The sequence below is a fragment of the Cervus elaphus genome, chromosome 8, assembly GCF_910594005.1.
Source record: "Cervus elaphus chromosome 8, mCerEla1.1, whole genome shotgun sequence".
NCBI lineage: Eukaryota > Metazoa > Chordata > Mammalia > Artiodactyla > Cervidae > Cervus > Cervus elaphus.
The window spans coordinates 10,065,610-10,093,196 of record NC_057822.1 but is presented as its reverse complement, the minus strand read 5'-3'; the positions used below and the strand labels follow the sequence as shown (position 1 = coordinate 10,093,196).

At 57.3% G+C, this 27,587-nt stretch overlaps 3 protein-coding genes across 11 annotated transcripts; all 3 read left to right on the top strand.

The window, feature by feature from the left end:
- The first annotated feature begins 808 nt into the window (after positions 1-808).
- Positions 809-4,804, top strand: CD164L2 (CD164 molecule like 2). 2 transcript variants are annotated; one of them, XM_043910589.1, is made up of 6 exons: positions 809-1,016; positions 1,430-1,597; positions 1,698-1,769; positions 2,260-2,304; positions 3,804-3,948; positions 4,489-4,804. In XM_043910589.1, the coding sequence occupies exons 1-6, from the start codon at positions 929-931 to the stop codon at positions 4,493-4,495; spliced, it is 525 nt and encodes a 174-aa protein (XP_043766524.1). In that variant the 5' UTR covers positions 809-928; the 3' UTR covers positions 4,496-4,804. The 2 variants fall into 2 exon arrangements, with proteins under 2 accessions (XP_043766524.1, XP_043766525.1); XM_043910590.1 differs by lacking the exon at positions 4,489-4,804 and having other exon boundaries at positions 3,804-3,952.
- A 3,024-nt stretch (positions 4,805-7,828) lies between these two features.
- On the top strand, positions 7,829-12,720 carry FCN3 (ficolin 3). The gene is given in 12 exon segments (XM_043910563.1): positions 7,829-8,035; positions 8,348-8,443; positions 8,746-8,810; positions 9,485-9,610; positions 10,167-10,190; positions 11,285-11,316; positions 11,318-11,367; positions 11,370-11,405; positions 11,518-11,551; positions 11,553-11,650; positions 12,378-12,444; positions 12,489-12,720. Coding segments are annotated over 12 exon segments (1,017 nt in total). The 5' UTR covers positions 7,829-7,878.
- A 1,616-nt stretch (positions 12,721-14,336) lies between these two features.
- MAP3K6 (mitogen-activated protein kinase kinase kinase 6) lies at positions 14,337-27,584 on the top strand. Of its 8 annotated transcripts, none has more exons than XR_006342327.1 (30): positions 14,337-15,100; positions 17,270-17,409; positions 17,498-17,521; positions 17,800-17,990; positions 18,106-18,274; positions 18,595-18,701; positions 19,106-19,276; positions 19,378-19,490; positions 19,898-20,057; positions 20,257-20,419; positions 20,496-20,615; positions 20,727-20,776; positions 20,859-20,954; positions 21,054-21,141; positions 21,224-21,357; positions 21,746-21,873; positions 22,116-22,252; positions 22,880-22,985; positions 23,481-23,638; positions 23,741-23,933; positions 24,037-24,175; positions 24,476-24,635; positions 24,791-24,967; positions 25,468-25,573; positions 25,844-26,015; positions 26,101-26,213; positions 26,339-26,409; positions 26,507-26,589; positions 26,966-27,042; positions 27,266-27,326. XR_006342327.1 is itself a non-coding variant. In XM_043909394.1 (29 exons), exons 1-29 carry the CDS (start codon positions 14,758-14,760, stop codon positions 27,475-27,477), a joined length of 3,939 nt encoding a protein of 1,312 aa, XP_043765329.1. In that variant the 5' UTR covers positions 14,337-14,757; the 3' UTR covers positions 27,478-27,584. The 8 variants fall into 8 exon arrangements, 5 of the variants coding, with proteins under 5 accessions (XP_043765329.1, XP_043765328.1, XP_043765333.1 ...); XR_006342326.1 differs by having other exon boundaries at positions 26,336-26,409; XM_043909394.1 differs by lacking the exons at positions 26,507-26,589; positions 27,266-27,326 and adding an exon at positions 27,345-27,584.
- Positions 27,585-27,587: the final 3 nt, after the last annotated feature.

The window sequence follows — 27,587 nt, the reverse complement described above, 5'->3', positions numbered from 1 at the left end:
CATCAAGAGGCTGTTTAGTTCTTCACTTTCTGCCATAAGGGTGGTGTCATCTGCGTATCTGAGGTTACTGATATTTCTCCTGTCAGTTTGGATTCCAGCTGTGCTTCATCCAGCCCAGCATTTCTCATGATGTGCTCTGCATATAAGTTAAATAAGCAGGGTGACAATATACAGCGTTGACATACTCCTTTCCCGATTTGGAACCAGTCTGTTGTTCCATGTCCGGTTCTAACTGTTGCTTCTTGACCTGCATACAGATTTCTCAAGAGGCAGGTCAGGTGGTCTGGTATCCCCATCTCTTGAAAAACTTTCCACAGTTTGTTGTGATCCACACAAAGACTTTGGCGTAGTCAATAAAGCAGAAGTAGATGCTTTTCTGGAACTCTCTTGCTTTTTCGATGATCCAATGGATGTTGGCAATTTGATCTCTGGTTCCTCTGCCTTTTCTAAATCCAGCTTGAACACCTGGAAGTTCACAGTTCACGTACTGCTGAAGGCTGGCTTGGAGAATTTTGACCTCTGACTAATCACACACCTTTTCTGAGCCTCAGTTTCCTCACCTGTGAAGTAGGGATAATAACGCAACAGTGTTCATGATCCTACGAGGGAAGGGGACATCCAGGGACCTGGCCTGCTACTGTGAACAGTTCTGGACTCCGCCCTTTTTGCCAGAGCCCCACCCCAGACCCCCAAATCCCGCCCCACCAGACCGCGCCCACAAACCACGCCCCATCGGACACCGCCCCAGACAACAAAGCCCCGCCCCCCCGGTCACGTCACTAGCCCCGCCCTGTTTGGGCCACGCCCACCTGGCCTCGCCCAGGTTGCCCTGGTCTCGCTCCCCACACCCGGGCGGAGCTGTCCAGAGGGGCCACGCCACACCCGCTCTCCGCCGACCCCGACCCCCCCAGGCTCCGCCTCCGAGCCCATGGCCGCGCCGGGACCCCGCGCCTTACGGGCTGCGCTGTGTGGCAGCTGCTGCTGCCTCCTCCTGTGTGCCCAGCTTGCTGTGGCTGGTAACGCATTTCCTTCACCCAGCTGCTTGCCAGGAGCAGTCTGGGCTTAGGGGGAGCGGGAGGGGACTTTTCATTTGTGTGCGGGGCTCCTGGGCTGGGCAGACGGGGGCTCCGACTGTCTGTGGAGCCGTTTATATAGGCTCCTGGTGTGAGGCAACTTCAGGTGTAGGGAAGTGAAGCGGCCCCAGGTGAATGGGATGGGGGTGGCTCCTGATATACGCAAAGGGAGGGTGTTCTGGTGAATGTCAGGGAGCTTCTAGGTGTGTGTGCCCATGTGTTTGTGGAAACTCCAGGCGTGCGGTGGGGCTTAGGGGATCCAGGTGAGTGTATGTGTGCAGGGGGGTGAGATCCGTGGTAGTGGGGAAGGAAAACGGTAGCTTGGGTTCCAAGTGTTGCATCCACCTCACGCCCAGGTAAAGGTGCTCGAGGCTTTGGGCGGGGAGCCCTGCTCCGCGTGAACATCTGGCCAGCTGTCCGAGGGGCCTGCAAACAGCTGAAGCCCTGCGAGCATTGTGTGGAGGGGAACCGAGCGCACAACCTCTCCGGCTGTGTGTGGGAGCAGTGTCGGCCGGAGGAGCCAGGTATGGAGTTAGGCCCTCCCCAAGAGTAGTGCCCCCAGTTCTGAACACCAGAGCCTTGGCCCCTCTCCCTAAACTGCTTCCCTGCTCCTTCTCCCACCAGGACACTGCGTGGCCCAAGGGGAGGTGGTCAAGGAAGGTTGCTCCATCTACAACCACTCAGAGTCATGTCCAGGTAAGGGGGCTCCCACTGGCCTAAGTCAAGTTGGGGGGAGGGGGCCGAGGTGTCCTCAGCCAGAGCCTGCCTCCAGTAGGAAATCAGCCTCTCCCAGAGAGAAGACTGTGCCCACGAGCACCTGGGTCCAGTGTCAGTTCTGCCTTTAGCTCACTGAGAAGTCTCTTCCCCTCTCTGGCCCGTTTCCTCCTCTGAAAATTGGTGCAGCTAGAGGATCTAGGACAAGCGTGTAGAGGGAATGGAGAAACTAGCTCTTCTATTTTAAACCACAGTGAGGACTTTGGAAGTTCAGAAGGGAATAGGGGGGAGGGCTTCCTGGAGGAGGCAGCATCACAGATGATGATTAAAGGTAGAGATGGAGAGAGAGGGCTCTGCTGGTGGAAGGAACTATATGAACTAAGGCTTCGGAGTGTGCCAGGTGGGCCCGAGATGGGGTCTTGATGGGAAGTGGCAGGGGTCTGGTTTAATCATGGATTCCCTGTCTCTTCAGCTGTGCACCACCACCCAACTCATGAACCGAAGATAGTCACAACAGGTAGGTCCTATCTCGGGCAATGGAAGGACAAGAGATGCAGGGGAAAACAGCTGGGCTCAGGCACTGACATGCTCTGTGACCTCAATCCTGTGACTTCTCCCTCTGAGCCTGTTTCCAACATCTGTAAAATGGGTTGAAGAATACCTCACAAAGTGAGGATTTTATGAGAGGGTGTATAGCACCTCGTTCAGTTTCCAATGTATAGAAGGTGATCAAGAAATGATGGTTCCCATCCCTTCTCCCTGACCCCGGTTCTGAGAACTCAGGATGGCCCCCTCAGGACCTGCTTGGTGCTGAGGGTGTGTGTCAGGTTGCCAAGGAGATGTCCTCAGTGACTGCCTACTGCAACCTCCAGGCCCAGAGAGGGTCACAAAGCAGGGTCCCAGCCGAAAAGAGGCAAGAACCCCACACTTTGGTTCCCACTGCCCCTCAGGGTCTGGAGGTCAGCAGGCTTGGCAAGGATGGCTGAAGAGGCTCTTGGTTAATTAAAGCCAGAAACATGATCTCAGGGGCTGAATTATTGATGGCTCCTCCTCCAGCTTGAGCCCAGCTGGGTCTTGTGCAGCTCATTTCTTCCTCCTTCTGCTCCTCTTTCCCCAGTCCCCTTCTCTGGGGCTCCATGAGCTGTTGCTGGGACCACCCTTCACATTCTCAGATTCCCCTTCTGCAAGCTACACCCTCTGGGAGATGGATCCAGCACCCACCTGGGCCCCTCTCACTGCCCTAGAATGCTCTTCTACCACCAGCCCTGCCCTGCTCTGGGCACCTGGCCCAGGGCCTGAAATCAAATCCCTGGTGGGAGTGGATGGCTAACGCGGCACAGCTGGGAGCCACCTAGACGTCCTGGCAACCGTGGGCCCTGAGGCGGGGGTGGGGGAAAGGGTCAGGGGATGCCGTGTAAGTCTGGCTCTGCCCTAACGGAGAGGTGACTGTCAGGCCTGGCACTCAGAGCCTGGTTAGTCCCCCTGACACATGTCATCGAGTCTTCATTTATCCCCTTGGTCGGGTGTGGGCCGCCACGTCTTGCTCTCCTCCTTACCTCTCTCTGGACCCTGGGTGACGCCAGGACTTGGGACTTGGGAGTCCTGAAAGGAGACCACAGCATCTGCACCTGGGTTTCAAACCTCAAGACCCAAGGTGCAGAGGGACTCTGAGCTGAAAGGGGTGTGGACGCTCAATTTCTGGATCCATTGTCACCCTGTGGGGCCCTGGTGGAAGAGGGAGGCAGGCAGGGAGCTCACTTACCATCTGGGGCCTGCAGTCAGGAAGCTCAGAGAGGGTGTGAGAGGCATCAAGCCACAGAGCAACTCAGGAGCGGAGCCAGGGCCAGGTGCTTCCAGGCACTTTCCAGCCACCCGTAAAATCTGGGTGGAATGTCTGAGCCCGCTGCCCAAGGCTCCCCTAGTGAGGACCGGGGGCCTCCAGATGACCTGTGCCGGGTTTTGGGGTGGGGCCGGGCCCCTGGCCTACAGTGGCCTGCTGTGGCCTCCACCCTGCAGAGAGCCCCTCAGTCCCTGAGGCCCACAGCCCCGGCTTTGACGGGGCCAGCTTCATCGGTGGCGTGGTGATGGTGCTGAGTCTGCAGGCGGTGGCCTTCTTCGTCTTGCGCTTCCTCAAGGCCAAGGAGAGCACCTACCAGACGCTGTGAGTACCTGGCCCGCTGAGCCCCTGCACCCGCTTCCCCACGGCCCCCCAGGTGGCCCTCGCTGCCGTTTGCCCGCTCCTCCATGGGGCAGCCTCAGGGGCCCTGAGGCCCTCCCAGCCTCCTCCATGTAGGCCGCACCTCGTCTCCCCACCTCCAGTTGTGGGGTTCTCTTGGCTGGGTGTTGGCCCGCGTGGGACTCGGCCTGGGCCCGGCGTCTGAGAGCCCAGCTGAGGCCCCCTGTCTCTGTCCCCTCATGCTGCCAGCAGGGAGGAGAACCAGTAGGTGACTGCCCGGGCCGCCTCCCGCCTGCAGCTCTGTGGCCGGGGGCGGGAGCCCGGGCCACGTGTGCGGTTTGGTTTTCCTCTGAGAAGGGGGAGCTGCTCTGGCCCCCATGTGTGCTGTGGGGTGGATCGCTGCAACCTCAATTAAAGTGTTTGCTCTTCTGCCCACTGCCTGCTCTCTGCGGGGTGCGGGGGGGTCCTCAGCCCGGCTGAGGTGGGGCCACCACCCTGAGTGCCTTGTCTGTCTGGCCTCTGCAGAATCTGACCCCCTTCAGGCCTGGATTCCACGCTCAGGGGAAAGAGGATGAAGAGGCAGCCCCCTCTTGGCCCCCTTGAGGGCACTTGGGGTGGGAAAAACTTTGGTCACCAAATTGTGGCCCCTCTGGACACTGAGCTGGCTCAGGGCCCCATAGCTGACATCCCTTCCTGTCCTGGGCCTGGTTCATGCAGATGAGAGCATCCTTCAACCACCTTCTGTCTCATCCGTCATCCCTACAGGCCCCCGCCTGGTATTCGGTCTGGGCCTGCCTCTTCCCATCCACCCGGCTTGGACACTGCCCCCCAATAAAGGAGCTCTTTCCAGCACTGTGCTTTATGTCTCATGTCTTGGGCTGTGTGTGGATTGGATGGGGTGGGGGGTATGGCCCACTGCCCTCTCCTTCATGGAAATTCAGCCTTAAATTGACACTGTCACCTTTTAAGTATTTTTATTTGCAGGAATTCCCTGGCAGTCCCGTGGTTAAGACTTGGTGCTTTCACTGAAGGGGCCTGGGTTCAATCCCAGGTCGGGGAACTAAGATCCCGCCAGCCGCACAGCGAGGCCAAAACAAAATTTTTTGCTGTTATGTGTTTAGTCCCTGCCTCCACTGCGCTATAGAGAAGGGTGCAGAGACTTGGAAAGGGAAGCACGCCTGCTTAAGATCACACAGAATGGAATGGGGCAGGGCTGGGCATTTAATCCAGGTTTTTCTGACTCTAGAATGAGCAGAACTTCAGAACTCCTCTGCAGAGGCATCTCCAGTTTCTTTTGGCTCCTAAAGTTGGATCTCTGCCCTTGTGCCAAGGTGGAGGTACCCCCGGGGACCCTCCCCAGGGTACTTCTGGCCTTCCTTGAGCGGGCCCTCCTAGAAAGCTCCACCCATGCCCACCTCCCTCTCTTCACTGCCCCCCCAACCCTGGGCCCAGAAGTCTTCTCTAATAACATCTCCCACCCATGGGGCACTTGCTGGAAACCGGCTGAGAGTCTGGCATCAGTGTCTGATTTAGTCCCATGATTGTCCTAGAAAGCTGAGAGGCAGTAGGGAGTCACGGGCAAGAGTTTAGCCTGTGGAACCCGACTGCTTTGTATGACTGGGAGTTAATGGAGCAGCTCCGGGCCTCGGTTCCCTCCTCTGTAAAGTCCAGTAACAGCTGTTCCATCCCAGCGGGATGTAGGGCAGGTTCAGAGCAGGGGCATGTGTCCTGTCTGCTTCACTCCTGGGCACCCATTCACCCCTCCCGCTGTCCAAACGCCTGCATCTCTTCCTCCTCTCGAGGCCTCCTCTCCTCGCAGGATCTCTGGCTGCAGCTGGAAAGGCTTTAGGGCCGCTGGGCTCCACAGGGAGTTCCAGTTACTCCTTGGCCTCACAGAGGGCTCACCTGCCTACCCATCAATGCCAAACACAGTCCACCCCCTCATGCGCCCCCCGACACTCACTTCTATCAACATCCCCCTCCTCTCAGACATCAGCCTCCCCTCCGAGTCCCTGCATCTGTGTCATGTGACCCTTGCTCGCTCTCCTTCAAGCCTCTGCACACACACCATTTCTCCTGCCTGGGTCGCCCTCCCCTGGCTGGAATGATGTCCATCCCCGTCCCCCACCCAGGGCCAAGGGAGAAATGCCGCCCCCCTCCTCCTGGTTTTTCACCCAGTTAAGGACATTTCTCTACTGGATGTTTTCATTTTCAAATGTAGTAAATGCCTGTAAAGAACAAAAGGACTACACAGATGTTTATGTATGTAAAGAATGAGAATCACTCTCCCCAGCATCCTACTCCCCAGAAATAACTATGCTTAACAGGATGGGTCAGACCTTTTTCTGTGAATTTACAACATACATACCTACACACACTTAGTTGTGTTTTTTTTTTTTTTTTTTTAATACAAAATGGGGGACTTCTCTGGTGGTGCAGTGGTTAAGAATCTGCCTGCCAATGCAGGGCATGCAGGTTCGATCCCTGGTCCAAGAAGATTCTACCATCCTCGGAGCAATTAAGCCCGTGTGCCACAGCTACTGAAACCTACACGCCTAGAGCCCGTGCTCCGCAGTAAGAAAAACCACTGCAGTGAGAGACCCACGCATGGCAACAAAGAGTAGCCCATGCTCGCCGCAACTAAAGACGGCACAAAGCAACGAAGACCCAGCGCAGCCAAAAATAAAATTATTAAAAAAAAAAATACGAAGTGGGAGCATGCTTTACATTTTATTCTGCAACTTTGCCCCTTTCGTTAGAGATCAGATTTGCTCCATGACTTATTCAGATGGTGATGGTTGATTTGCCTGCATCCTATCAAAGTCCAGCTGGGTTATTTCCATTTTATCGTAATCAGCACCATGATAAACGGGCTTGTCTTCAGATCTTGGCAGACCTGCGGCAGAGCATGTGTGGTGGGGACATATTCCTAGAACTGCAATTGGAGCATCCATCCTGTCTGGCAAGCTTGTCCTCCACCTTCCTTGACACCCTCATGAACCTGGCCTTCTCCACCCCCACAAGAACTGGGCCTGGTATGGAGAAGGCCCTCAGAGAGGGTTTGATGAGTAAATGAATGAGTGAATGAATGACCAACGTTTTCCTCTCCTCTGTCACCGGAGGTCCCTCTCCAGCTCAAACCTCACCCCTCAATCTGGTCCAAAGCTGCTGCCTCTTCACTGGCCTCCATGCCTGCCCTGCACGGCCTGCCCATGTGATGGCCTATATCAGCAGCTGTTTTCTAGCCTCTGCCAAAGGCTCCTCAGTGGACCTGAGGGTGGGCATGAAGTCACCTTGCTAAGAGTGTTTAAGAGCGTTTCTCCCTGCTTGGGGGCATGGTTAGGGGCTTGGGCAAAATCTCTGGCAGAGAGAACACAAACATGTTCTGTCTCTGAGCCCATTTTTCCTTGTTTATTCATTTATTTCACAAACATTAATGGAACACCTGCTATGTACCAGCATATAACCCGGTTTCAATAATATTAATAACAGCCATCAGTGGGACTGTGTAAGGATGGGAGGCCATATACAAATAGCACCCAGCACGACTTGTGGGGGGGTGGGCAGCAGGTGCCCAACAGATGGTATCAGTGGTCATTCCTGATACAGTGACAAGGATCAGGGAAGAATTCCTAGTGGAGATGACATGAGGGCTGGACCTTCATGCACAGGAGGAGCTTCACAGGGAGCGATGAGGAGGGGGTTCCAGATGAGCTAAGGTGCAAAGGTAGAAAGACCCCATGTAAATCCAGAAGTCTGAAGAGATGGCTGCAGAGTCTTGGTGGCTAGGATCAGAAGTTGGACTCCATCCTGGTTGGACTGGGCAGGAATAATGCCCATTCTCTCCAAAAGTGAAGGAGGAAAAGCCCCCACCTTCTGCTGGTTCCAGCCTGGGTGGGGTGTCCCTGGGGAAAGATGATGGAGGAAGTCTTGCTTCGTGTCCTCCCACCAGCCTTGCATCTTTTCTCAGGGCCCCAGCAAATGGGCCCACTGTGGATCCCACTTTCCCTTTTCCTCCTCTTGTTTGGGGAGCCTGCCTGTCTGAGGAGCCAGGACCACCCCAGCTGCCCAGGTAGGGGCACAGGGTACCCTCCCCACTCACCCACTCACCCTCCCGTCCTCATCCTCTCCCTAGGTATCCTTCTCCCACCCAGGTTCACTAGCCTCAAGGAGCAGGGTGGGAGTTTGATAATCTGGGTTCTACACACACACACACACACACACACACACACACACACAAAGTATGCAGATAGATGCAAATGATGAAAAACCTGACAGCTAGAATCAGGGGGATGGAAAGAAAAGTGCAGAGGGGTCTGGAAGAGACATGCCCACTACCCCCATGCCCCATCCTGTGCCCACCTGGCCCCATGTCTCCCTGCAGAGCCCAGGAAACTGGAAGCCAGTAAAGTTGTCCTCTTGCTCAGTTGTCCTGGAGCCCCAGGAAGTCCTGGGGAGAAGGGAGCACCAGGTCCTCAAGGTAAGAGATGGGGAGGCAGCAATTAGCATGGTCTGTGCTAAGAGACCATGGCAAAGGGGCAAGGAACCTACTGTGTGCCAGGCTCCAGGCTGGATGCCCAGCATCCTAAGATTGACCCTGTGAGGTAGGTAGTACCATCCCCATCTCTCTGGGCTCGGGGGGAAGGGAGGCTCAGAGAGGATCAGTCATTCGCCCACAATCACAGAGCCAGGAGCCAGGAAAGGCTGCAGCTGGGATCTGACTTCATTGCTTTCTGGCCCCTGACATGGGGCAAGGTGTAAGGCATCTCTCTGGGATGTCAGGGAAACCTGGACCCCTGGGCAAGATGGGTCCCAAGGGTGAGCCTGGGGAGTGTGTGGAGCCGGAGGTCTCTTCTTTCTTTGCTCTGTCCCTGGACCAGAGAGGGGGCTGCTTGACTGCTGCTCGGGAACTGGCTGTGATTGATCTCCTGTAGAGGGGGTGGGAAGCTTGTGGCACTAGTGATAAAGAACCTATCTTCCACTGCAGGAGACGGATGCACGTTCGATCCCTGGATTGGGAAGATTCCCCTGGAGGAGGACATGGCAACTCCCTCCAATATTCTTAACTGGAGAATCCCAAGGACAGAAGAGCCTGGCAGGCTACAGTCCACAGGGTCACAAAGAGTCAGACACGACTGAAGCAACTTAACGCTCATGCAGTGGGGGTGGAAAGCTGGGAGGAGTGGGGAGAATCAGGAGAAGGGCCTGGGCACCCTCCCCTCTGGTGGTTCATGAGCCTTCCCTTGGGGGTACTCAGTGCCAATGCTCATCTTTCCTTGGGGCCGGAGATTCAGCGAACTTGCTGTGGGGCCAGGAGGGTTGAGGCCACCTTCGCTGGACCCCAGGCACCTAGAATCAGATGGTGCTGGGGTGTTGGAGGGTCAGCAGGTGTGGCCCAGCCCATCCCAGAGCCTCTCTTCAGGGGTCCAAAGGAATTGAGAGGACTCCTGGAGTCCAACACATGGCCTGTTCCATTGCCTGTGGGCTGGGGCTTCAGAAATAACTTGGGGGCCCCCATCAGCTCATCTGCCCTCTCCTTGGCCCCGGGAGCTGCCAGGAGCTGCTGAGCCGGAGTACCACTTTGAGCGACTGGTACCACCTGTGCCTACCTGAGGGCTGAGCCCTCCCAGTCTTTTGTGACAGTTCAGTTCAGTCGCCCAGTCGTGGCTGACTCTTTGCAACCCCATGGACGCAGCACACCTGGCCTCCCTGTCCATCATCAACTCCCCGAGTTTACTCAAACTCATGTCCATTGAATCAGTGTTGCCATCCAACCATCTCATTCTCTTTTGCCCCCTTCTCCTCCCACCTTCAATCTTTCCCAGCATCAGGGTCTTTTCAAATGAGTCAGTTCTTTATATCAGGTGGCCAAAGTATTGGAGTTTCAACTTCAGCAACAGTCCTTCAAATGAATATTCAGGACTGATTTCATTTAGGATGGACTGGTTGGATCTCCTTGCAGTCCAAGTGACTCTCAAGAGTCTTCTCCAACACCACAGTTCAAAAGCATCAATTCTTCAGCTCTCAGCTTTCTTTAAAGTCCAACTCTCACATCCATACATGACTACTGGAAAAACCATAGCTTTGACTAGACGGATCTTTGTTGGCAAAGTAATGTCTCTGCTTTTTAATATGCTGTCTAGGTTGGTCATAGCTTTTCTTCCAAGGAGCAAGAGTCTTTTAATTTCGTCTTTTGTGACAAGGACACCGCAGGTGGTGGCTGGCTAGTGAAGCAATATCAGGGAGAGAAAGGACTCCAAGTCAGAGCCAGTGGGCACTTCTTCCCCTTGGCCCCTAGGGGGAGCCAGAGCCCACTGGAGCCAAGACATCCCTTCGCTGATTCACTACAAATGCTTACTGAGCTCCCAGAGCGCCTGAGGAAGTCTGAGAAGGCTTCACAGAGGAGATGCCAATTGAAAGGGCCCTGAAGGCTGTGTAGAAGTTCTCAAGATAGGTGAGGTGCAGAAGGGCATTGCAGGTAGAGGGAAAGACAAATGCGGGGAGGCTGGAGAACACGAGGGGGTGGGGGAGACCCTGTGAATGAGCTGAGAGCGGGTGGAGTGCTTGGTTGAGGTCTACGGGTGTGGGTCAGGCATGGATGAGGGCCCAGTCTGCAAAGACCCGTTCACAAAGGGCACTGAGTGACTGACTCAGTGGGGAGTGGGGAGCCCTGGAAGAGTTTCAAACAGAGGAGGGACCAGGTCAGACATGTTTCAGAAAGAAGACTCAGGCTACACTGTGGAGGATGCATTGGGTGGGGACCAGAGTGCAGGTTGCAGGTAGGGACACAGTTTAGGACGACTGCAGGGGTCCGGGCAGGAGAAGAGGGTGGGCAGGGGCAGGAACGGAGGCAGAGGCTCTTAGACTGAAAGATATTTAAGCGAGAAACTCTACAGGACCTGGGGACTGCTTGGCTTGAAGAGGAAACGGGTTGAGAGGGCGTATCAGGGTAAGGCTGAATGGACCTCTGCTCCAATACCTTGGTTCTTATCACAGTAAATGAAAGCAGGGTTATTTTGAATCTGACCCTCAACTGGACTAACTGTCTCCTGAAGGCAGGGACAACGTTTCTACTATTTCAGTCCATCCAGGGACTCTGGTGTGAAATTGAGAGTCAGTAAAAGTTAATAAGGGCACGTAGGGTTGATCGGTATATTCACAGGCAAGGCTCACTTGGACTCACACTTTATCAACAAGCCCACAAATCAAAGAGGGGGTGCCTGTCCACCTACCCCTCGCAGTGCCTCTGCCCCTTGCATCTCCTCATCCCAGGCTTGGCCTGGAGTGATGACTGCCATCGTCACCTTCTCTGCCTCCCTAGGTGTTCCAGGGGTGATGGGATGGTTCTGTGGATTCCTTGGTCCTCCTACACAGCAGGTGTGAGGAGCCAGGAGTCTGAATTCTGGCGGGGGATGAGAATTTGCACCAGCTTACTCTCCAGGGTAGGTTTCTCAGTAGGGTCCTGGGAGTCTAAGGGGCCTTTCCCTAGCATTCTGACTTCCCAGCTGGGATCTGAGGATTTCTCCATCTCTGCCTCCCCGTCCCCTCCCCTAGGTACCCAGGAGCTGTGGGTGGAGCTGGAGAACTTTAGGCAACCACACCTTTGTTCCCTGTAGGTCCTTCCTCCTCCTAGTGAAGGCAGACCATCACCAGCTGGTGCTGGGCAGGTTCTCAAAGGGCAGGGCAGGTGAGCGAGCCTATGGCGGGGCCCTGGAGCAGTCCAAGAAGTCTAGGGAGGCTGGATTCTTCCCCAGAGCTGCCATGGTCTCCACGAATGACCCAGGACACCTCCTTCCCCTGATGCGAGTCTGTTTCCTCACTGGAAAAATGGCAGTGATGAGACAGGGTGGTGCAGGAGTGAGCAAGTTGGGCTCTGGAGGCAATCGATCCTGAGTTTAAAATCCAGCTCTGTCATTTACTAACTGTGTGACCTTGGACAAGTCTCTTCTGGGTCAGAGCCTCAGTTTCCTCCCCTGTAGAATGGGTAAGGAGGCAGGGAGGGAGGATGTGAGAGCCAGCTGAGGCTCTGTTGAGTGTTATCATTATCTGCTTTGGAAGAGGAACCAAGAAAGGCTTTTTTTTTTTTTTTTTTTTCTCTCAGAGAAACACCAACAGTCGAGAAGAAAGTTGAAAGAGGGAAGTGGTTACAAGGAGGTGCCTCAGCGGAGCCCCCTTTCCTGCCTAGGCATCTGAGAAGTCCCTCTTAGCTCCCCCAGGCACAGTTGCTCAGGCTGCAGCTGGGAGCTGCGAGGAGACAAAGAAGCAAGAGGGAAGCGGAGATTCTGGGAGGGGACGAGGCAAAGGGAGGCGTCAGTGGCTTTGGAGCCACAGTCCTGAGCTCAAGTCCCAATGCCTCTGTGATTAGCTGCCTGGGCCAATGCCCTGGCTCCATGGCACTGCTGTTTTTCCCACAGGGCCTGCAAACACCCACCTTACAGTTGCTCTGAGGCTCCTGCGAGATCACCTCTTCAATGGTGCCAGGCATGGTGCCAGCACCGAGGTGCCTCCCACCCTCTTCCTGCCAGCGGCCCCCAGAGCTTCCAAGGCAGGAAACCCTTTCCCACCGACCATGATACAAGTGGGAGAAACTGCATGGTGACTGTTCCCGGCGCCTGCTGGTACGGATCCTGCTATCAGACCAATCTCAACGGGCGCTACTCGATGTTCAAAGCCCCTGCCCATAATTATGGCATCGACTGGGCCTCACGCCAAGGCGTGGGCCATCCTTACCACAGGGATTAAATGGTGCTTCGCTAGGGCACCCTGGTAGCCAGCACCCTTATCTCTATCACACAGCTTCCGGACTCTCGGTGGTTGTTCAGTTGCTCAGTTGTGTTCGACTCTTCATGACCCCATGGACTGCAGCATGTCAGGCTTCCCTGACTTTCACTGTCTCCCAGAGTTTGCTCAAACTCATGCCCATTGAGTTGAAGATACCATCCAACCATCTCATCCCTGCTCCTCTTACTTTTTATTAAAAAATAAAATCATTTTTACTCTTTTCCGACTGGCAGACCTCTTCCAGTTATTGGGAAAAACTCAAGAGGGCAGAGCAGGGACACAGGTTTCAGTTCCATTCAAGGAAGATCTTCCTTCCAGTCAGGAAGATTGACAAGTTGACCTCAAAAGGTGGTGAGGCTTCCGTCCCTAGAGGTTTGCAAGTCGAGGCCAGAGGAACATGGAGTAGCAGACATGGAAGAATTCAAGCATCCACTGACAATATTCTTGGGTTCCCTGGGTCCTACAAGTGGATGGTTTCGTGGTGGGAATTGCACCGGCATCTCACCGGCTCTGTTGTAAGTCACATTTTCATCCTCTGCTACTTCCTGCCTGTTCCATTAGGGGTTAGTTCGAACTCAGTCAAAACAAGGCAGGCACATTTTTCTCCCATGGGGCAACAGGGCAGTGAGACAGCAGTTCCTGAGCTGGCATTTAAGTAGTTAGATAATTTGCCAGAGTCACATTCAAGAAAGTGTTAGAACAATAGTTAAGAGTCTATCTCTGGGTGCACTGGGAAGACCCAGAGGAATCCGGTGGAGAGGGAGGTGGGAGCAGGGATCGGGATGGGGAATACGTGTAAATCTATGGCTGATCCATATCAATGTATGACAAAACCCACTGGAAAAATAAATAAATAAATAAAGGAAAAAAAAAAAAAAAAGAAGAGTCTATCTCTGAGTCTGACAGGGAGTCCTGGGCTTGCATCCTGCTTTGTTATGTAGCTGAGTGATCTTGGACAAGTTACTCAACCTCACAGTTCCCAGTTCCTGATTTCAGAGTCCACTGATGTTTATGCCAGGCTGTGGCCTCACTAATTCCCACTAGAAGGTTATGGATTCTTGGGAATTGGAGCTGGGAAGCCATTGTAACCCAAGGGCTGGGGTTCCTGGGGTTCTCCAGGGAGATGGAGAAACGCTTGCATGAAGATTCTTCTCAGGTTTCATGGTCATGTCCTGGGTGGAGGTCAGGGGTCAGAAGGGCTCCAAAGCAGATTGAGTTCCGGGGAAAGCAGCCCCCTGGCAAAAAAGGCAAAGGACCCAGCTCTGATGCCAAGTCCCATGCTCCTGACAGGCTGGGGAGCAGGCTTCCCCAGTCCAGTCCCTCCCAGCCTGCCCACCAAGGACGCCGAGGGACGGGCTCTCTCCGCCGTGTTTGTTCTACACACCCTGACATCTTTGAAGATCCCTTCTTCCAAAAGATCCCCGCAGGGCAGGGCCTGCAATGCGCTTGGGTCTTAGCTCTGGCCTGGGCACCCATCTCACGAGTGCCTGCTCTGAGCAGTCCACAGTGGTTGGCTGCCCAGGGGCAGAGGCTGTTCCGGAAGCGGCCTGTCTCAGAGGTTCTGGCGGGAGCGGAGGGAGGGAAGAGGCAGTGTCCCGGGCCGCTAGGGAGCGGTGCTGCCCCAAGGCCGAGGGTGGAGCTTTCCCGGTCGGCCGGGAAAGGGCTGGGCCCGGCCTACATGTGGGGGCAGGAGACAGCGACGGCCGGCGTTCCGCGGCGGATCCTGGGTGGTGGGTACCGCTGGCCCGATGCCTGGGGCCTTCCACGTGACTCTGAACTGCGGATCACTGGATGCCCAAGATTCCCAGGACCCAATCCCCGAAGTCAGATCTTCAGGACCTTGCAAGTCAGAGTCCGGATTTTCGCCCTGCACACCAGATTCCCAAACGGGACCTCTGGCCAGACTCCTGACCTCCAGATCCCGCAGGAAATTCTCGATCCCGGAATCTGTTCTCCGCTCCCGTCCCACCCCGGGTGCCCAAAGTCCGGCGCCCAACACCCGAGCGCCCCCGCATGGCGGGGCCGAGCCCGCGGTCCGGAGCCCTGGAGCGCGCCGGCAGCTGCTGGCAGGACCCGCTGGCCGAGGCGCTGAGCCGGGGCCGGCCGCTCGCGGCGTCCCCGGGTCGGGGCTGTGCGCGAAGCCGGCCGCTCAGCGTGGTCTACGTGCTGACCCGGGAGCCGCTGCCCGAGGTAGAACCCGAGACGGGAGCCGAGGCGGAGCCGCTGCCTCTGCGCTGCCTGCGTGAGGCCTGCGCGCAGCTCCCCGGACCGCGGCCGCGACCTCAGTTGCGCAGCCTGCCTTTTGGAACCCTGGCGCTGGGAGACACCGCAGCGCTCGATTCGTTCTACAACGCGGGTGAGCGCGCCCGGGGGGCGGGGCGCCGGGTGGAGCTTAGAGTCTGGGGGCGGGACCGAGGGGCGGGGCTCAGCGACCCCGAGGTGCGGAGTCGTGGGGGCATAAAGTGAACTAAAGCAGAGGGGCTCGAGGAGGGACCCGCGATAAAAGCGGAGTTTAGGGGGTCTGGAGCGCGGCCAGACTCGGGCAGGGACTTCACGGATCCAGGTCTGGCTCGGGGTTCAGGGTGGGAGCTTAGGAACTCTCGAGTTGGCACCGTGCCTAGGGAGTGGGGCTAGAATTAGGGAGTGGCTGGGAGCGGGGCAGGGTGTGGTATCTCAGGAATGGGATTGGAGAGCTCAGCCTCGGGATGATCTCTCACGGAGCTCATGACGGAGGATCCTGGAGGTGGGACTTGGACTGGGGGAAGGGGCCCCTAATACGTGGGGCTAGAGTTCAGGGGTCCTAGCATACTACTTCCGGGGATCCGGCTGCAAAGGGAAGCGAAGGGCACTAACGGCATTGGATTCTAGAGGCGGGAGCTTGGTTCATGAGGCCCCAGGAGTTCTGAGAAAAGTAAAAACTGTGGTGCTGGGGAAGACCGTCCCCTGGACGGCAAGGAGATCAAACAAGTCATTCCTAAAAGAAATCAACCTTGAATATTCATGGGGGGGAGGTCGCTGATGCTAATGCTGAAGCTGAAGCTCCAATACTTTGGCCACCTGATGCGAAGACCCGACTCATTTGCAAAACACCCTGATGCTGGGAAAGATTGAAGGCAAAAGGAGAAGGCAGGCAGAGGATGAGATCGCTGGATAGCAACACTGACTCAATGGATGTGAATTTGAGCAAACTCCAGGAGATAGAAAAGGACAAGGGGAGCCTGGCCGTTCTGCAGTCCACGGGGTCGCAGAGTCGGACACGACGGAGCGACTGAACTAGTAGCTCCGGGAGAATCGGCAGAGCTGGGGCGGAACTGGAGGCGGAGAAGGGTCGTCCGGGGGCGGGGCCAGAAAGCGGGTATTCCCCAGGGGGATCACCCCGCCCTCTCGCCAGCTCGGATGCCCCGCCCCGATACTAATTTGTTTATCCAAGAGTTCAGGAACCCTGCTTACAGGATGTCCATAAAACGTTAGCCTAAAAAAAAAAAAACACGTTAGCCTAACAATGAAGGCGGGACTTCCCTGGTGGTCCCGTGGTTAAGAATCTACCTGCAGGCGTGCTCAGTCGTTCATTGGGTCCGACTCTTTGGGACCCCATGGACTGTAGCGCCAGGCCCCTCTGTCCACGAGATTTTCCAGGCAAGAATACTGGAGCAGGTTGCCATTTCCTACTCCAGCGGATCTTCCTGACCCAGGGATGGAATCCACGTCTCCAGCGTCTCCTGCATTGGCAGGTGGATCCTTTACCACACTGCTGCCACCTGGGAAACAGGGGACATGGGTTCAGTCCTTGGTCCGGGGAAGATTCCACCACCTGTGGCAGGGCAACTAAGCCTGTGTGCCACAACTTCTGAGCCCGTGTCAGCCTGCAAGCAGCAACAAAAACCCATCACAGCCAAAAATAAACAAACATCAAAAATGAAGGCTGACTCGACCTTGAGATCACAAAGATACACACAGAATCATAGACGAGCTCACAAATTGTGCATATCTTGCTTCACAAAGGCTGTCACAGACACTGTCCCACACAGAGATACAGACAGCAAGCGACACACTCACAGAGGCACAGTGTTGTACACACACAAGGCAAGTATGTATACACATGTGTATACACCAGCACTGCTGGTGCCGGCCCCTTTCAAGAGACTGTGTTGAGGATCCAGGGAATGGCACGTCTCTCTTTGCACAACTCTTGCCCCTCATATGGCCCAGAACAGGCTCCGGGCTGGTGCACAGCCTCCCCTTGTCTGGGCCCAGGGCCCGTAGGCTCTACACAGTGGGATACAAGCAGTGGGGCCTGGGGAGCTCCACTCCTCTCCTTGCAATACTATAGATATAATTTCTGTACAGCCCAGAGGGACCCTAAAAGGGGGAAACTGAGACCCAGAGCAAAACTGGACTCTGAGTTACATGGGAACGCAGGCCCAGCCAGGATGGATCCCCAGGCTTCTTCCCCACAAGCTGGGTTCGGGACTTGAGGTTTGGGGTTTGGGCTCAGAGCTCAGGGCCTCCACCTGTGTGTCCACAGACGTGGTGGTGCTTGAGGTGAGCAGCTCCCTGGCGCAGCCCTCCCTCTTCTACCACCTGGGTGTGAGGGAGAGCTTCAGCATGACCAACAACGTGCTCCTCTGCTCCCAGGCCGACCTCCCTGACCTGCAGGCCCTGCGGGTAGGTGGCCAGCGGGCTGGTGGGGACCAGCCCAGGGCGGGGGTGGCCCTACCCAGAGCGCCAGTATCTGAATGTCTGTCTCCTGCAGGAGGACATTTTCCAGAAGAACTCGGTGAGCCGAATCCACCCCTCCTCCGCGGTTTCCCTTTGACCTCCATTATAACCTCTGCTCTCCACCATCTTTCCCGGCCTCCTCATTCACCTCTGACCTCTCTAGTGCCCCCCTGACATCCATGTGACCTTTGACCCCCTATTGCCGCCTTTCGTGAAGTGGGCCCCTTCCCTGCTATTCTAATCCCCACGGGGGTGGACCTCTGACCCCTCCACTGCCCCTCTCTAATCTAGTCCTGACCTCTGACCTCCTGATTCCTGGCCTCTCTCCCACCCTAGGATTGCATTGGCAGCTACACGCTGATCCCCTATGTGGTGACAGCCACCGGTCGGGTGCTGTGTGGCGATGCGGGCCTCCTGAGGGGCCTGGCTGACGGGCTGCTCCAGGCTGGGGTGGGCACAGAGGCCCTGCTCACACCCCTGGTGGGTCGGCTGGCCCGCCTGCTGGAGGCCACGCCCACGGACTCTTGGTAATGGGGCCCCCCCTCAGCGAGGGTGCCAGGAGGAGCTGGTGAGGGCAAGGGGGGCCTGGAGCTGAGGGGCAGGCCCTGCCATTCTCTCTCTCTCTCCTGCCCTGGGCGTTAGTGGCTACTTCCGGGAGACCATTCGGCAGGACATCCGGAGGGCGCGGGAGAGGTTCAGCGGGCAGCAGCTGCGGCAGGAGCTGGCTCGCCTGCAGCGGAGACTGGACAGCGTGGAGCTGCTGAGCCCCGACATCATCATGAACCTGCTGCTCTCCTACCGGGACGTGCAGGTGTGCAGGGCTCGAAGAGGCAGGCTGGCCAGTCCAACAAGCCCCAGGCCAGTTTCCGGACCCACTGGAGGCTCTGAGTGAATTATCTGACATCTCCAAGCCTCGGTTTCCTGGGCCGTGGGGGAGGCTGGGCACCCACGGAGGTCTCCCTGTACAAAGCGGTGTCTGTACTTCCTGGGGGAAGTGTGCAGAGGATGGTGGGTGGGAAGCTGGGGTGTTGGGTGGGAGGGGACCCCTGCTCAAGGTTTGCCTCAGGGTCTGTGGGCTGAAGGGACCCCCCCGGAGGCCATGAGGCCAGTGCATGCTGTTCCCTCCTGCAGGACTACTCAGCCATCATTGACCTGGTGGAGACCCTGCAGGCCTTGCCCACCTGTGATGTGGCCGAGCAGCATAATGTCTGCTTCCACTACACCTTTGCCCTCAACCGGTGGGTTGGCAGAACAAGGCTCAGGTCATAGCCACATGGGGACATGGGTCTCTGCTGTGCAATCACTTCAGTCTGCAATCATGGCTGTTCAGGGAATTTGTGGCCCAGGATCACACTGATGTCAAATGGTCACTAGGGTTCTGTTTCTGCTGCCCAGGGTGGGGTGGGGTGGGGTGGTGGTGCCGACCTTGGAGTAGTCACAGCCTTCTAAGGCCATGGCTCCTCAGAGTCACTGCAGTCACTTCCATCTGGGATTCCCACCTCTCGGAAAGTCAGCACTGCCCAGAGACACCGCTCTTCTGGGTTCATGATGGTCAGGCCCTTGGGAAGGTCCCTGCTGTTCAGGGTCTTGGGGGTTTCTGGACAGAGAGTGGATCTCCAGCCTATCTTCCCCTTCCCCCTAGGAGGAACAGGCCTGGGGACCGGGAGAAGGCACTGGCCGTGCTGCTGCCACTGGTACAGGTGGAGGGCCTGGTGGCACCTGACCTGTACTGCATGTGTGGCCGTATCTACAAGGACATGTTCTTCAGCTCTGGCTTCCAGGATGCTGGGCACCGGGAGCAGGCCTATCACTGGTAAGGGGCCCAAACAAGTGGACAGTGGGCTGAGCTAGTGGACTGAGGGATGGGGCCATGGGCATTAGTCCAGTCCCACATCACCCCCACCCTCACCCCAGGTACCGCAAGGCCTTTGACATAGAGCCCAGCCTCCACTCAGGCATCAACGCCGCTGTGCTCCTCATTGCCGATGGGCAGCGCTTTGAGGACTCCGAGGAGCTCCGGCTCATAGGTGAGCCCCAATCCTGCACCCCATCCCCTACCCACAGGCGCTCTGAGGGGCTTGGAGAGAGGGCAGGGAGAGAGGACACTGGGCTAGGGCTGGGGCTGACCCATCCCATGTTGGCCTGTTCTGCCTGAACCCACACCTGGGTCCTCGTGCGTATTCTGGACCCTCATGAGCCTCTGAGGCCACAACTGTTCCTAAGCTCACACCTGTGTTCCTTACACACTGAATTCCACGTACACTTGTTCCCACACCCTCACCTGTGCCTGAACTTCTACTCCCACCTGAGATCTGGCCACACCTAGGTTTTCACCCATTTCTATCTTCCTACCCAGGTGACTTTGGTGGCCTACACCTGGCCTTTGCCAAAATCCACAACCACATTCATTACAACCCAGGCCCCTCTCTCCCAGGCATGAAGCTGGGCTGCCTGCTGGCCCGAAAAGGCTGCGTGGAGAAGATGCAGTATTACTGGGATGTAGGCTTCTACCTGGGAGCTCAGATCCTCGCCAATGACCTCACTCAGGTGGCACTGGCCGCAGAGCAGCTGTATAAGCTCAACGCCCCCATATGGTGAGCGGCCCCCTCTGGGGTCCTGGGCTGGCCTGGGCTGGCAGCTTCTGCACCTATATCCCCTGGCATCTAGTCTGAATCCCTTCCAGACCGGTACCCATGGCAACCAATGGCCTGATTCTGGCTGCATCCAAACCAGTCTAGTACCGCTGGCAGTGCCAGTTGGTGCCTGGGCTGAAGACACGCCTGTTGTCTGCAGGTACCTGGTGTCCGTGATGGAAACCTTCCTGTTGTATCAGCACTTCAGACCCACACTAGAGCTTCCTGGAGAAGCCCCCCACGGCGCCCACTTCTGGCTCCACTTCTTGCTACAGTCCTGCCAGCCACTCAAGACGGCTTGTCCCCAAGGGGACCAGTGCTTGGTGAGGCCGTTGGGGTATGGGACCCGGGAGAGGTGCCGGCCCCTTCTGACCAACCCCTCTGCCCTGACTTCTGCAGGTGCTGGTCCTGGAGATGAATAAGGTGCTGCTGCCGGCCAGGCTGGAGGTTCAGGGTACAAACCCAGTGAGTGCGGTGACCCTGAGCCTGCTGGAGCCCAAGAAGCAGGTGAAGTCGCCGGTAAGTCACCCCCTTTGACATCTATGCACCTCTTCTGTCCGGCCTTCCCCCCCATCCCCAGACCCCTCTCCCTGTCCCCAGCACCCCTCTGGGACCCCTTTCTTCTCACAGGACGTTCCCTCCAACTGGACCTTCCTGGTGGCCTCCATCAGCGGCGTCAGGTAAGAGGGGGCCCTGGGGGAGGTGGGGGCGGGGGCGGTGCGACTGGGAGGCCGGCTCACCCGGGTTCTTCATCCCTTCCAGCGTCTCCAAGCGGGATGAACGCTGCTGCTTCCTCTACGCGCCTCCTCCCGCTCAGGACGTCCAGCTGTGCTTCCCCAGCGCCGGGCACTGCCAGTGGTGCGCGCTGCCCCGCGCTGCCCCTGGGTGCGCTGGGCAGAGAGGGCAACAGTTTCTGCCCCAGGTTGCCCTCCCGTCAGTCTTGATCTCCGCCCTCAGGTTCTGCGGCCTGATCCAGGCTTTGGTGAAGAGTCCGGATTCCGGGGCGCCCGCAGAGGAGACGGAGGGCGTTGGGGAGGTGTTGGAGGTGAGGCGGTGGGTGCAGGGAGCTTGAGGAGGGGGGTGGGCCGAGGGTCCCACCGAACCCCTCATCTCACGCGCCCTCGCAGTTTGATTACGAGTTCACGGAGTCGGGCGAGCGGCTGGTGCTGGGCAAGGGCACGTACGGGGTGGTGTACGCGGGCCGCGATCGGCACACTCGCGTGCGCATCGCCATCAAGGAGATCCCGGAGCGGGACAGCAGGTTTGCGGGCGAGGGGGTGGGCCCAGGGCGCCAGGGAACAAGTGGGCGGGGCACATGGGCGGGACCGGAAGTTGATAGGCTCCTGTGGGCCGACTGTAGGCCTCGGCGACGCAGAGGCACACGTGGTCGGGACTGAGTGCTTGAGCTCAGAGAAGCGAGAGTTCGGGCCCCGGGGGCCCAGCCAGGCCTGTGCACAGAACCGCAGGGACCCAGCGGGTGGGCTAGGGTCCGGCGGGGCGTGTGGGCTGGGTGATAAATTGAGGAAGGAGGAGGCGGGGGTCTGGTGGGGTGAGGGGGGAGAATCTACAGGTCTGTCCTGCTGGCACTGGAGTGGGATAAGCGCCCCTGCCCCAAGCAGGCCTGTTAGTCACTCCCTACCGGCCCCCAGGTTCTCTCAGCCGCTGCATGAAGAGATAGCTCTGCACAAACGCCTACGCCACAAGAACATCGTGCGCTATCTGGGCTCCGTCAGCCAGGGCGGCTACCTCAAGATTTTCATGGAGGAAGTGCCTGGAGGTATCTGCCCTGCGTGGGAGGCAAATGGAACTGGAGTTGTGGGGCCTGGGGATGGAGCCAAGCAAGGGGTGGAGAACCCTCCGGGGAAAATGACCCCTAGCCTGTGTGGGTGGTGTGGCCCAGAATTAGCTGAGGCAGTGCGATTGGGTGATGGAAGCTGGGCCATGGCCTGGCCTTCCAGCAGACAGCTGTGGGCTGGACTAAGTGGGTGCCAATTATGGCCCTGGACTGCACCTTCCCAGGCAGCCTGTCCTCCTTGCTGCGGTCAGTGTGGGGACCCCTGCAGGACAACGAGAGCACCATCAGTTTCTACACCCGCCAGATCCTGCAGGGACTCAGCTACCTGCACGACAACCACATTGTGCATCGAGATATCAAGGTCAGCCTGTAGCTGGCTCACCTTGGTGGGAGGTGGGGTGGGCAAGAGGGAGGAACAGAGAGGGCTCCAGACACAGGCTGGCAGTTTAGACTAAGTGGGCAGACACTTTGCAAAAGCTTGGGAAATTCATCAAGAAGGTTCCCTAGGGAAGGAAAGAAGTTCAGATCTGAAGCCAACTTCCAGGATTTCCCTGATTCTTCCATGGGTTAAGAATCCACCTGCCAATGCAGGGGACATGGGTTTCATCCCTGGGTTGGGAAGATCCCACATGCTGTGGGCCAACTAAGCCTGTGCGCCACATCTGAGTCCGTGCGCCCTAGAGCCCATGCTCTGCAAAAAGAGAAGGCACTGCAGTGAGAAGCCCAGGCACCGTAACTAGAGAGTAGCCCCCACTCGATGCAACTAGAGAAAACCTGCACACAGCCACAAAGATCGAGCACAGCCAAAAATAAATCAATAAAATGCAGCCAACTTCCAGGGGGACATAAATGGGATGGCAGGGGGAGGGGGTTGAGAGAGGCAGGGTCAGGCTGGGAGTCTCGGGAGATGGGGTCTGGGATAGAGTCTGGTTCTGGCATTCAGGAGCCCAGTCCAATGTGTGCTGAGCACAGTGTCCACTCTGCTCAGGGGGACAACGTGCTGATCAACACCTTCAGCGGGTTGCTCAAGATTTCTGACTTTGGCACCTCCAAGCGACTAGCAGGCATCACACCCTGCACTGAGACCTTCACAGGTAACAGGGTGTGGGGTGGTGAATGGGGCTTGCTGATGTGGGGCAGAGAACTCTTGGGACATTCCAGGGAATGACGTTTCTCCTGGGCATGGAGTTAAAGTCTTAATGGGGGATGGAACCTGGGGCAGGTCACTGAGCCAGGGGGCAATGATACAATCTAGAACTGGAGCTTGGAGAGCTGATAACTGAACTGATTGAGTTCAGTCCCTGAAATGGAGCCCAAAAGTGTGAATGCGGACCAAAGTTCAGAGCAGATGATGCAGTCCAGGATAGATGATGGCACCTCCTGTGGGTGATGGAGGCCATGAATGTGATGGAGCCTGAGATGAGTGAGGAGACTCGGGATAGAGGTTTGATGACCAGGGTAGGTGATGGGAACTGTTTCGGATGATAGAGTTCAGGGTGAAAGCTGGTGGCCAGAGGATAATAGAGCCCCCTGCCACCCCCACAGTGATACAGCCTAGATGAGCATTCCTGCTACTGCTCCTGTCCTAGGGACCCTACAGTATATGGCCCCAGAAATCATTGACCAGGGCCCACGAGGTTATGGGAAGGCAGCAGACATCTGGTCACTGGGCTGCACCGTCATCGAGATGGCCACAGGTCGCCCACCCTTCCACGAGCTAGGGAGCCCGCAGGCTGCCATGTTTCAGGTGAGATCCTCAGGGCCTGGCTTATGAGGTGGGGTGGGGGCAGACTGAGTCCCGAACACCTCTAAATGTGTCCCTTGTTCCCTGCCCCTGCTCCCTTCCCAGGTGGGCATGTACAAGGTGCATCCGCCAATGCCCAGTTCTCTGTCAGCTGAGGCTCAAGCCTTCCTCCTCCGAACTTTTGAGCCCGACCCCCGCCTCCGAGCCAGTGCTCAAGCGCTGCTGGCAGACCCCTTCCTGCAGCCTGGGAAGAGGAGCCGCAGCCCTGGCTCCCCCAGACAGGTTCTAAGGTCCTCAGGTACTAAGTGGGTGGAGGGAGTGAATACCCTGGGGTGAGGGCAGCGGAGGTCTGGACGGATAGGGCTCAGGGGCCCCGACTGATGGCCTTGTCCCTCCCTCAGAGGCGCCATCCGCCAGCCCTGCTCCTTCAGCGGACTCCGCCTCTCAGTCCCAGACATTCCCGCGCCCTCAGGCACCCTCTCAGCACCCTCCCAGTCCCCCTAAGCGCTGCCTCAGTTATGGGGACACCAGCCAGCTCCGGTGAGCACCCAGGGTCCCAGGGTGGGTTCGCTTCATCTGGTTTTGTCCGCGGGGGACTCCCTCCAGCAAAAGCCCTTCTTTTGGACCCAGACACTTGGGCCACATGCAAGCTTGGCATTAGGTGCTGTCCTCCCAAACGCCCTTATTGAAGTTTTCTGTGCCTTCTCAATACTGAGTTCATCTCTTTTATCCCTGTGAGGTGGGGGATAAAAGTTAAAGCCAGGATTCAGTCTTCTGGGGTGGAGGTGGCTGGGTGGTGTTGCTGCCCTTCCTCCATCGGCCACTCTTCACTGCGCCCAGGGTGCCCGAGGAGCCTGGTGCTGATGAGCCCGCGTCCCCTGAGGAGAGTTCGGGGCTGAGCCTCCTGCATCAAGAGAGTAGGCGCCGGGCCACGCTGGCCACGGTACTGGAGCAGGAGCTGCCGGCCCTGGCGGAGAGCCTGCGCCTGGAGCAGGAACAGGTGGGCGGCTCGCCCCAGCGCCCCCTGCTGGTCGAGCCCCGACAGGACGCCTGCTTTTCCTGCTGACAGCCTAGCTCCCACCCCGCTCATCCTCCCATGAGCATCTCTTCTGGCTCGTCCGTAAACTCGCTGAGGACCCTTCTCTTCCTTCCCAGGGTCCCCGTCTGGAGAGGAGTCATGTGGAACAGCTACTGCTCTGCCTCAGGGCGCACATCCACACTCCCAACCGTCGGCAGCTGGCCCAGGAGCTGCGGGGACTGCAAGAGCAGCTTCGGGCTCAGGGCCTTGAGCCCGAGCTTCTGCAAGGACCGCTCTTCGCCTTCCCGGATGCGGTGAGGGAGCCCTTTTACAGTACGGGCTGCCCAACTTCCCAGGTGGTGCTTGGTGGTAAAGAACCCACCTGCCAATGCAGAAGGCATAAGAGACTCGGGTTTGATCCCTGGGTTGGGAAGATCCCCTGGAGGAGGGCGTGGCAACCCACTCCAGTATTCTTGTCTGGAGAATCCCATGGACAGAGGAATCTGGCACGCTACTGTCCATGGGGTCACAAAGAGTCGTACTCAGGATGAAACAACTTAGCACGCATGCACTCAGTAAGGGGTAGTGAGCTCCCAATGCTTGGGCATGTGCAAAGACTTGATGTCGCAAGATTCCGCGTCTTCCCCGTGAAGATAGAGCCTTTGGGAATGGGACGCCTGCCCAGTCCTAGCTGCTCTGACCCTCCTTTGATCCCAAGCCCGCCCACCCTACTTGGCTTTCTAGGCTTTTCCAACTCAACTCCACCCCTACTTGAGGCTCAGCCGTCTCAGCCGCACCCTCCCTCCCTCTCCAGGTGAAGCATGTCCTCCGCAGGCGCCAGATCCGCCCACACTGGATGTTCGTCTTGGACTCGCTGCTCAGCCGCGCTGTGAGGGCAGCCCTGGCCGTGCTGGCCCCAGGTGGGCGGAAGGGCGGAGCCTACCTGCCTGCCTGCCCGTGGGGCGAGGGTGTGATCCTTGGGGGCGTGGCAAACACCAATAGGGCAGGTGGGGGCGTGGCCACCGAGGCCCAGCCTAGACTCGGCGCCAAGGAGGGGGACGTGGCCAAATGGACATCTCCCAGGCTGACGCGGCCTGGACGGTGCCCAGAGTCCCGTGTCTTTGGCCGATGTTGGGGTCCTAAATGGGCATTCTCGTCCTACCTGAGTTCAACCCCCTTCGGATTGGCAGAGGCGGAGAAGGAGGCGGTCCCACCGAAGTCGGAAGAGGCCAATAACACAGAGGAGTCCGAGCCCAAGCAGCAGGAGACCCCAGCCGAGCGGAGCCCTCTCCTGGGGGAACCGGAGCAGGGCACCCCTTCTCTGATGGTGCAGCTGGGCCTCTTGCGAGCAGAGACCGATAGGTACAGTTCTGGGGACTTGCCCATAATCTCTGCACAAGCTTCACCCCTACTCCCCCTCCATTCCGTGGGCTTCTGCCTTCAACAGGCTTCGAGATGTTCTGGCTGAGAAGGAAAGGGAATGCCAGGCCTTGGTGCAACTGGCCCTCCAGCGGGTCAATGGAGAGGCCAGGACCTGTGCCCTGGCTTCAGACCCCCCAGGTGAGCAGGACCAGGCTGGTGAACATGAATGGTGGGTGGGGGCAGCTTCTTGGCCAAGGCACCCTTGGGTTCAACCTGAATGTGACTTCTCCTTCAACCTCAATATGACTTCTCCCTGACAGCAGCTCTCACGGTGGACCAGGGCCTAGTGCAGTGGCTACAGGAACTGAATGTGGATTCAGGCACCATCCAGACGGTGAGGGGAAATGTGCTGGTTGCCCCTGATACCCACCAACCAAAGACTCCTCTTATGCCCATCTTTCAGCTCTTCTCCCTTTCTCCGTCTGATGCAGAGAATCTCAAAACTGAATGAGCACTTTGTATACCCCTGGTGGCTCAGATAGTAAAGAATCTGCCTGCAACGCAGGAGACCCAGGTTCGATCCCTGAGTTGGGAAGATCCCCTGGAGAAGGGAATGGCTACCCACTCCAGTATTCTTGCCTGGAGAATTTTGTGGACAGAGGAGTCTGGTGGGCTATAGTCCGTGGGGTTGCAGAGTCAAACATGACTGAGTGCCTAACACTATCACTTTACTTTTCCAAACCCCATCGTACATATGAGAAAACTGAGGCACAGAAAGGACTGCCCTTGCATGTTGGTAGTATTGGGTTGGCTAAAAATTCATTCAGGTTAACTCGAATGAACTTTTGGCCAACCCAATAACCCAGAGCTAGTTCTTGGATCTTTGGACCTAGCTTCCTCTGATTTTTACCTTTCCCTGTTTCTGTGTGGGGGTCTCTGTCTACAACCAGCTACTGAACCACAGCTTCACCCTCCATGCCTTACTGACCTGTGCCACTAGAGATGACCTCATCTACACACGCATCAGGTATGTCCTGGCCCTCGAGGGATAACCCACACACATGGCCTCATGCTGGCCAGATCCTGACATCACCCCACCCCACTGTTACAAGCCTGTCTGGGCTCCTCCCTGAAAACTACTGGGACACCAGTGTCCACTAGGGACAGAGGGGGCATCACGCAGACAGTGGCTACCAGAGAGCACCCAGGGCTGCCTTCTGGCTGAGCCTCACCGAGCCTGGTACCCCCAGGGGAGGGATGATATGCCGCATCTGGAGAGCCATCTTGGCACAGCGAACAAGATCCACGCCAGTTACCCCTGGCCCCCAGGAGGCTGAATGAGGACATCCGAGGCAGGAGGCCAGACCCAAGGATGGATGAATGGAGGAAACACAAGAGGCTTCTGACATACCTGCCCCAGGACCCAGTGGCAACTGGAGGAGGCCAGGTGGGTGGGTGGTAGGGTAGGGGCCAGGCCTCTAGCCCCAGTGGGGAGAACCAATCACAGACATGCCTCAAGCTCACGAGGGCCACCAGGCAAAGACTATTAAACAATACTTTTGTACCCCTGGG

Excerpts from the sequence above, each read along its gene's own strand:
- MAP3K6 (XM_043909393.1), top strand. The coding sequence starts at position 14,758 with ATGGCGGGGCCGAGCCCGCGGTCCGGAGCCCTGGAGCGCGCCGGCAGC. Across the intron at positions 20,420-20,495 it reads CCCAAGGGGACCAGTGCTTG|GTGCTGGTCCTGGAGATGAA; the intron begins GTGAGGCCGTTG and ends TGACTTCTGCAG. Across the intron at positions 20,955-21,053 it reads AGCGCCGGGCACTGCCAGTG|GTTCTGCGGCCTGATCCAGG; the intron begins GTGCGCGCTGCC and ends CTCCGCCCTCAG.
- CD164L2 (XM_043910589.1), top strand. The coding sequence starts at position 929 with ATGGCCGCGCCGGGACCCCGCGCCTTACGGGCTGCGCTGTGTGGCAGC. Across the intron at positions 1,017-1,429 it reads TGCCCAGCTTGCTGTGGCTG|GTAAAGGTGCTCGAGGCTTT; the intron begins GTAACGCATTTC and ends CCTCACGCCCAG. Across the intron at positions 1,598-1,697 it reads GTGTCGGCCGGAGGAGCCAG|GACACTGCGTGGCCCAAGGG; the intron begins GTATGGAGTTAG and ends TTCTCCCACCAG.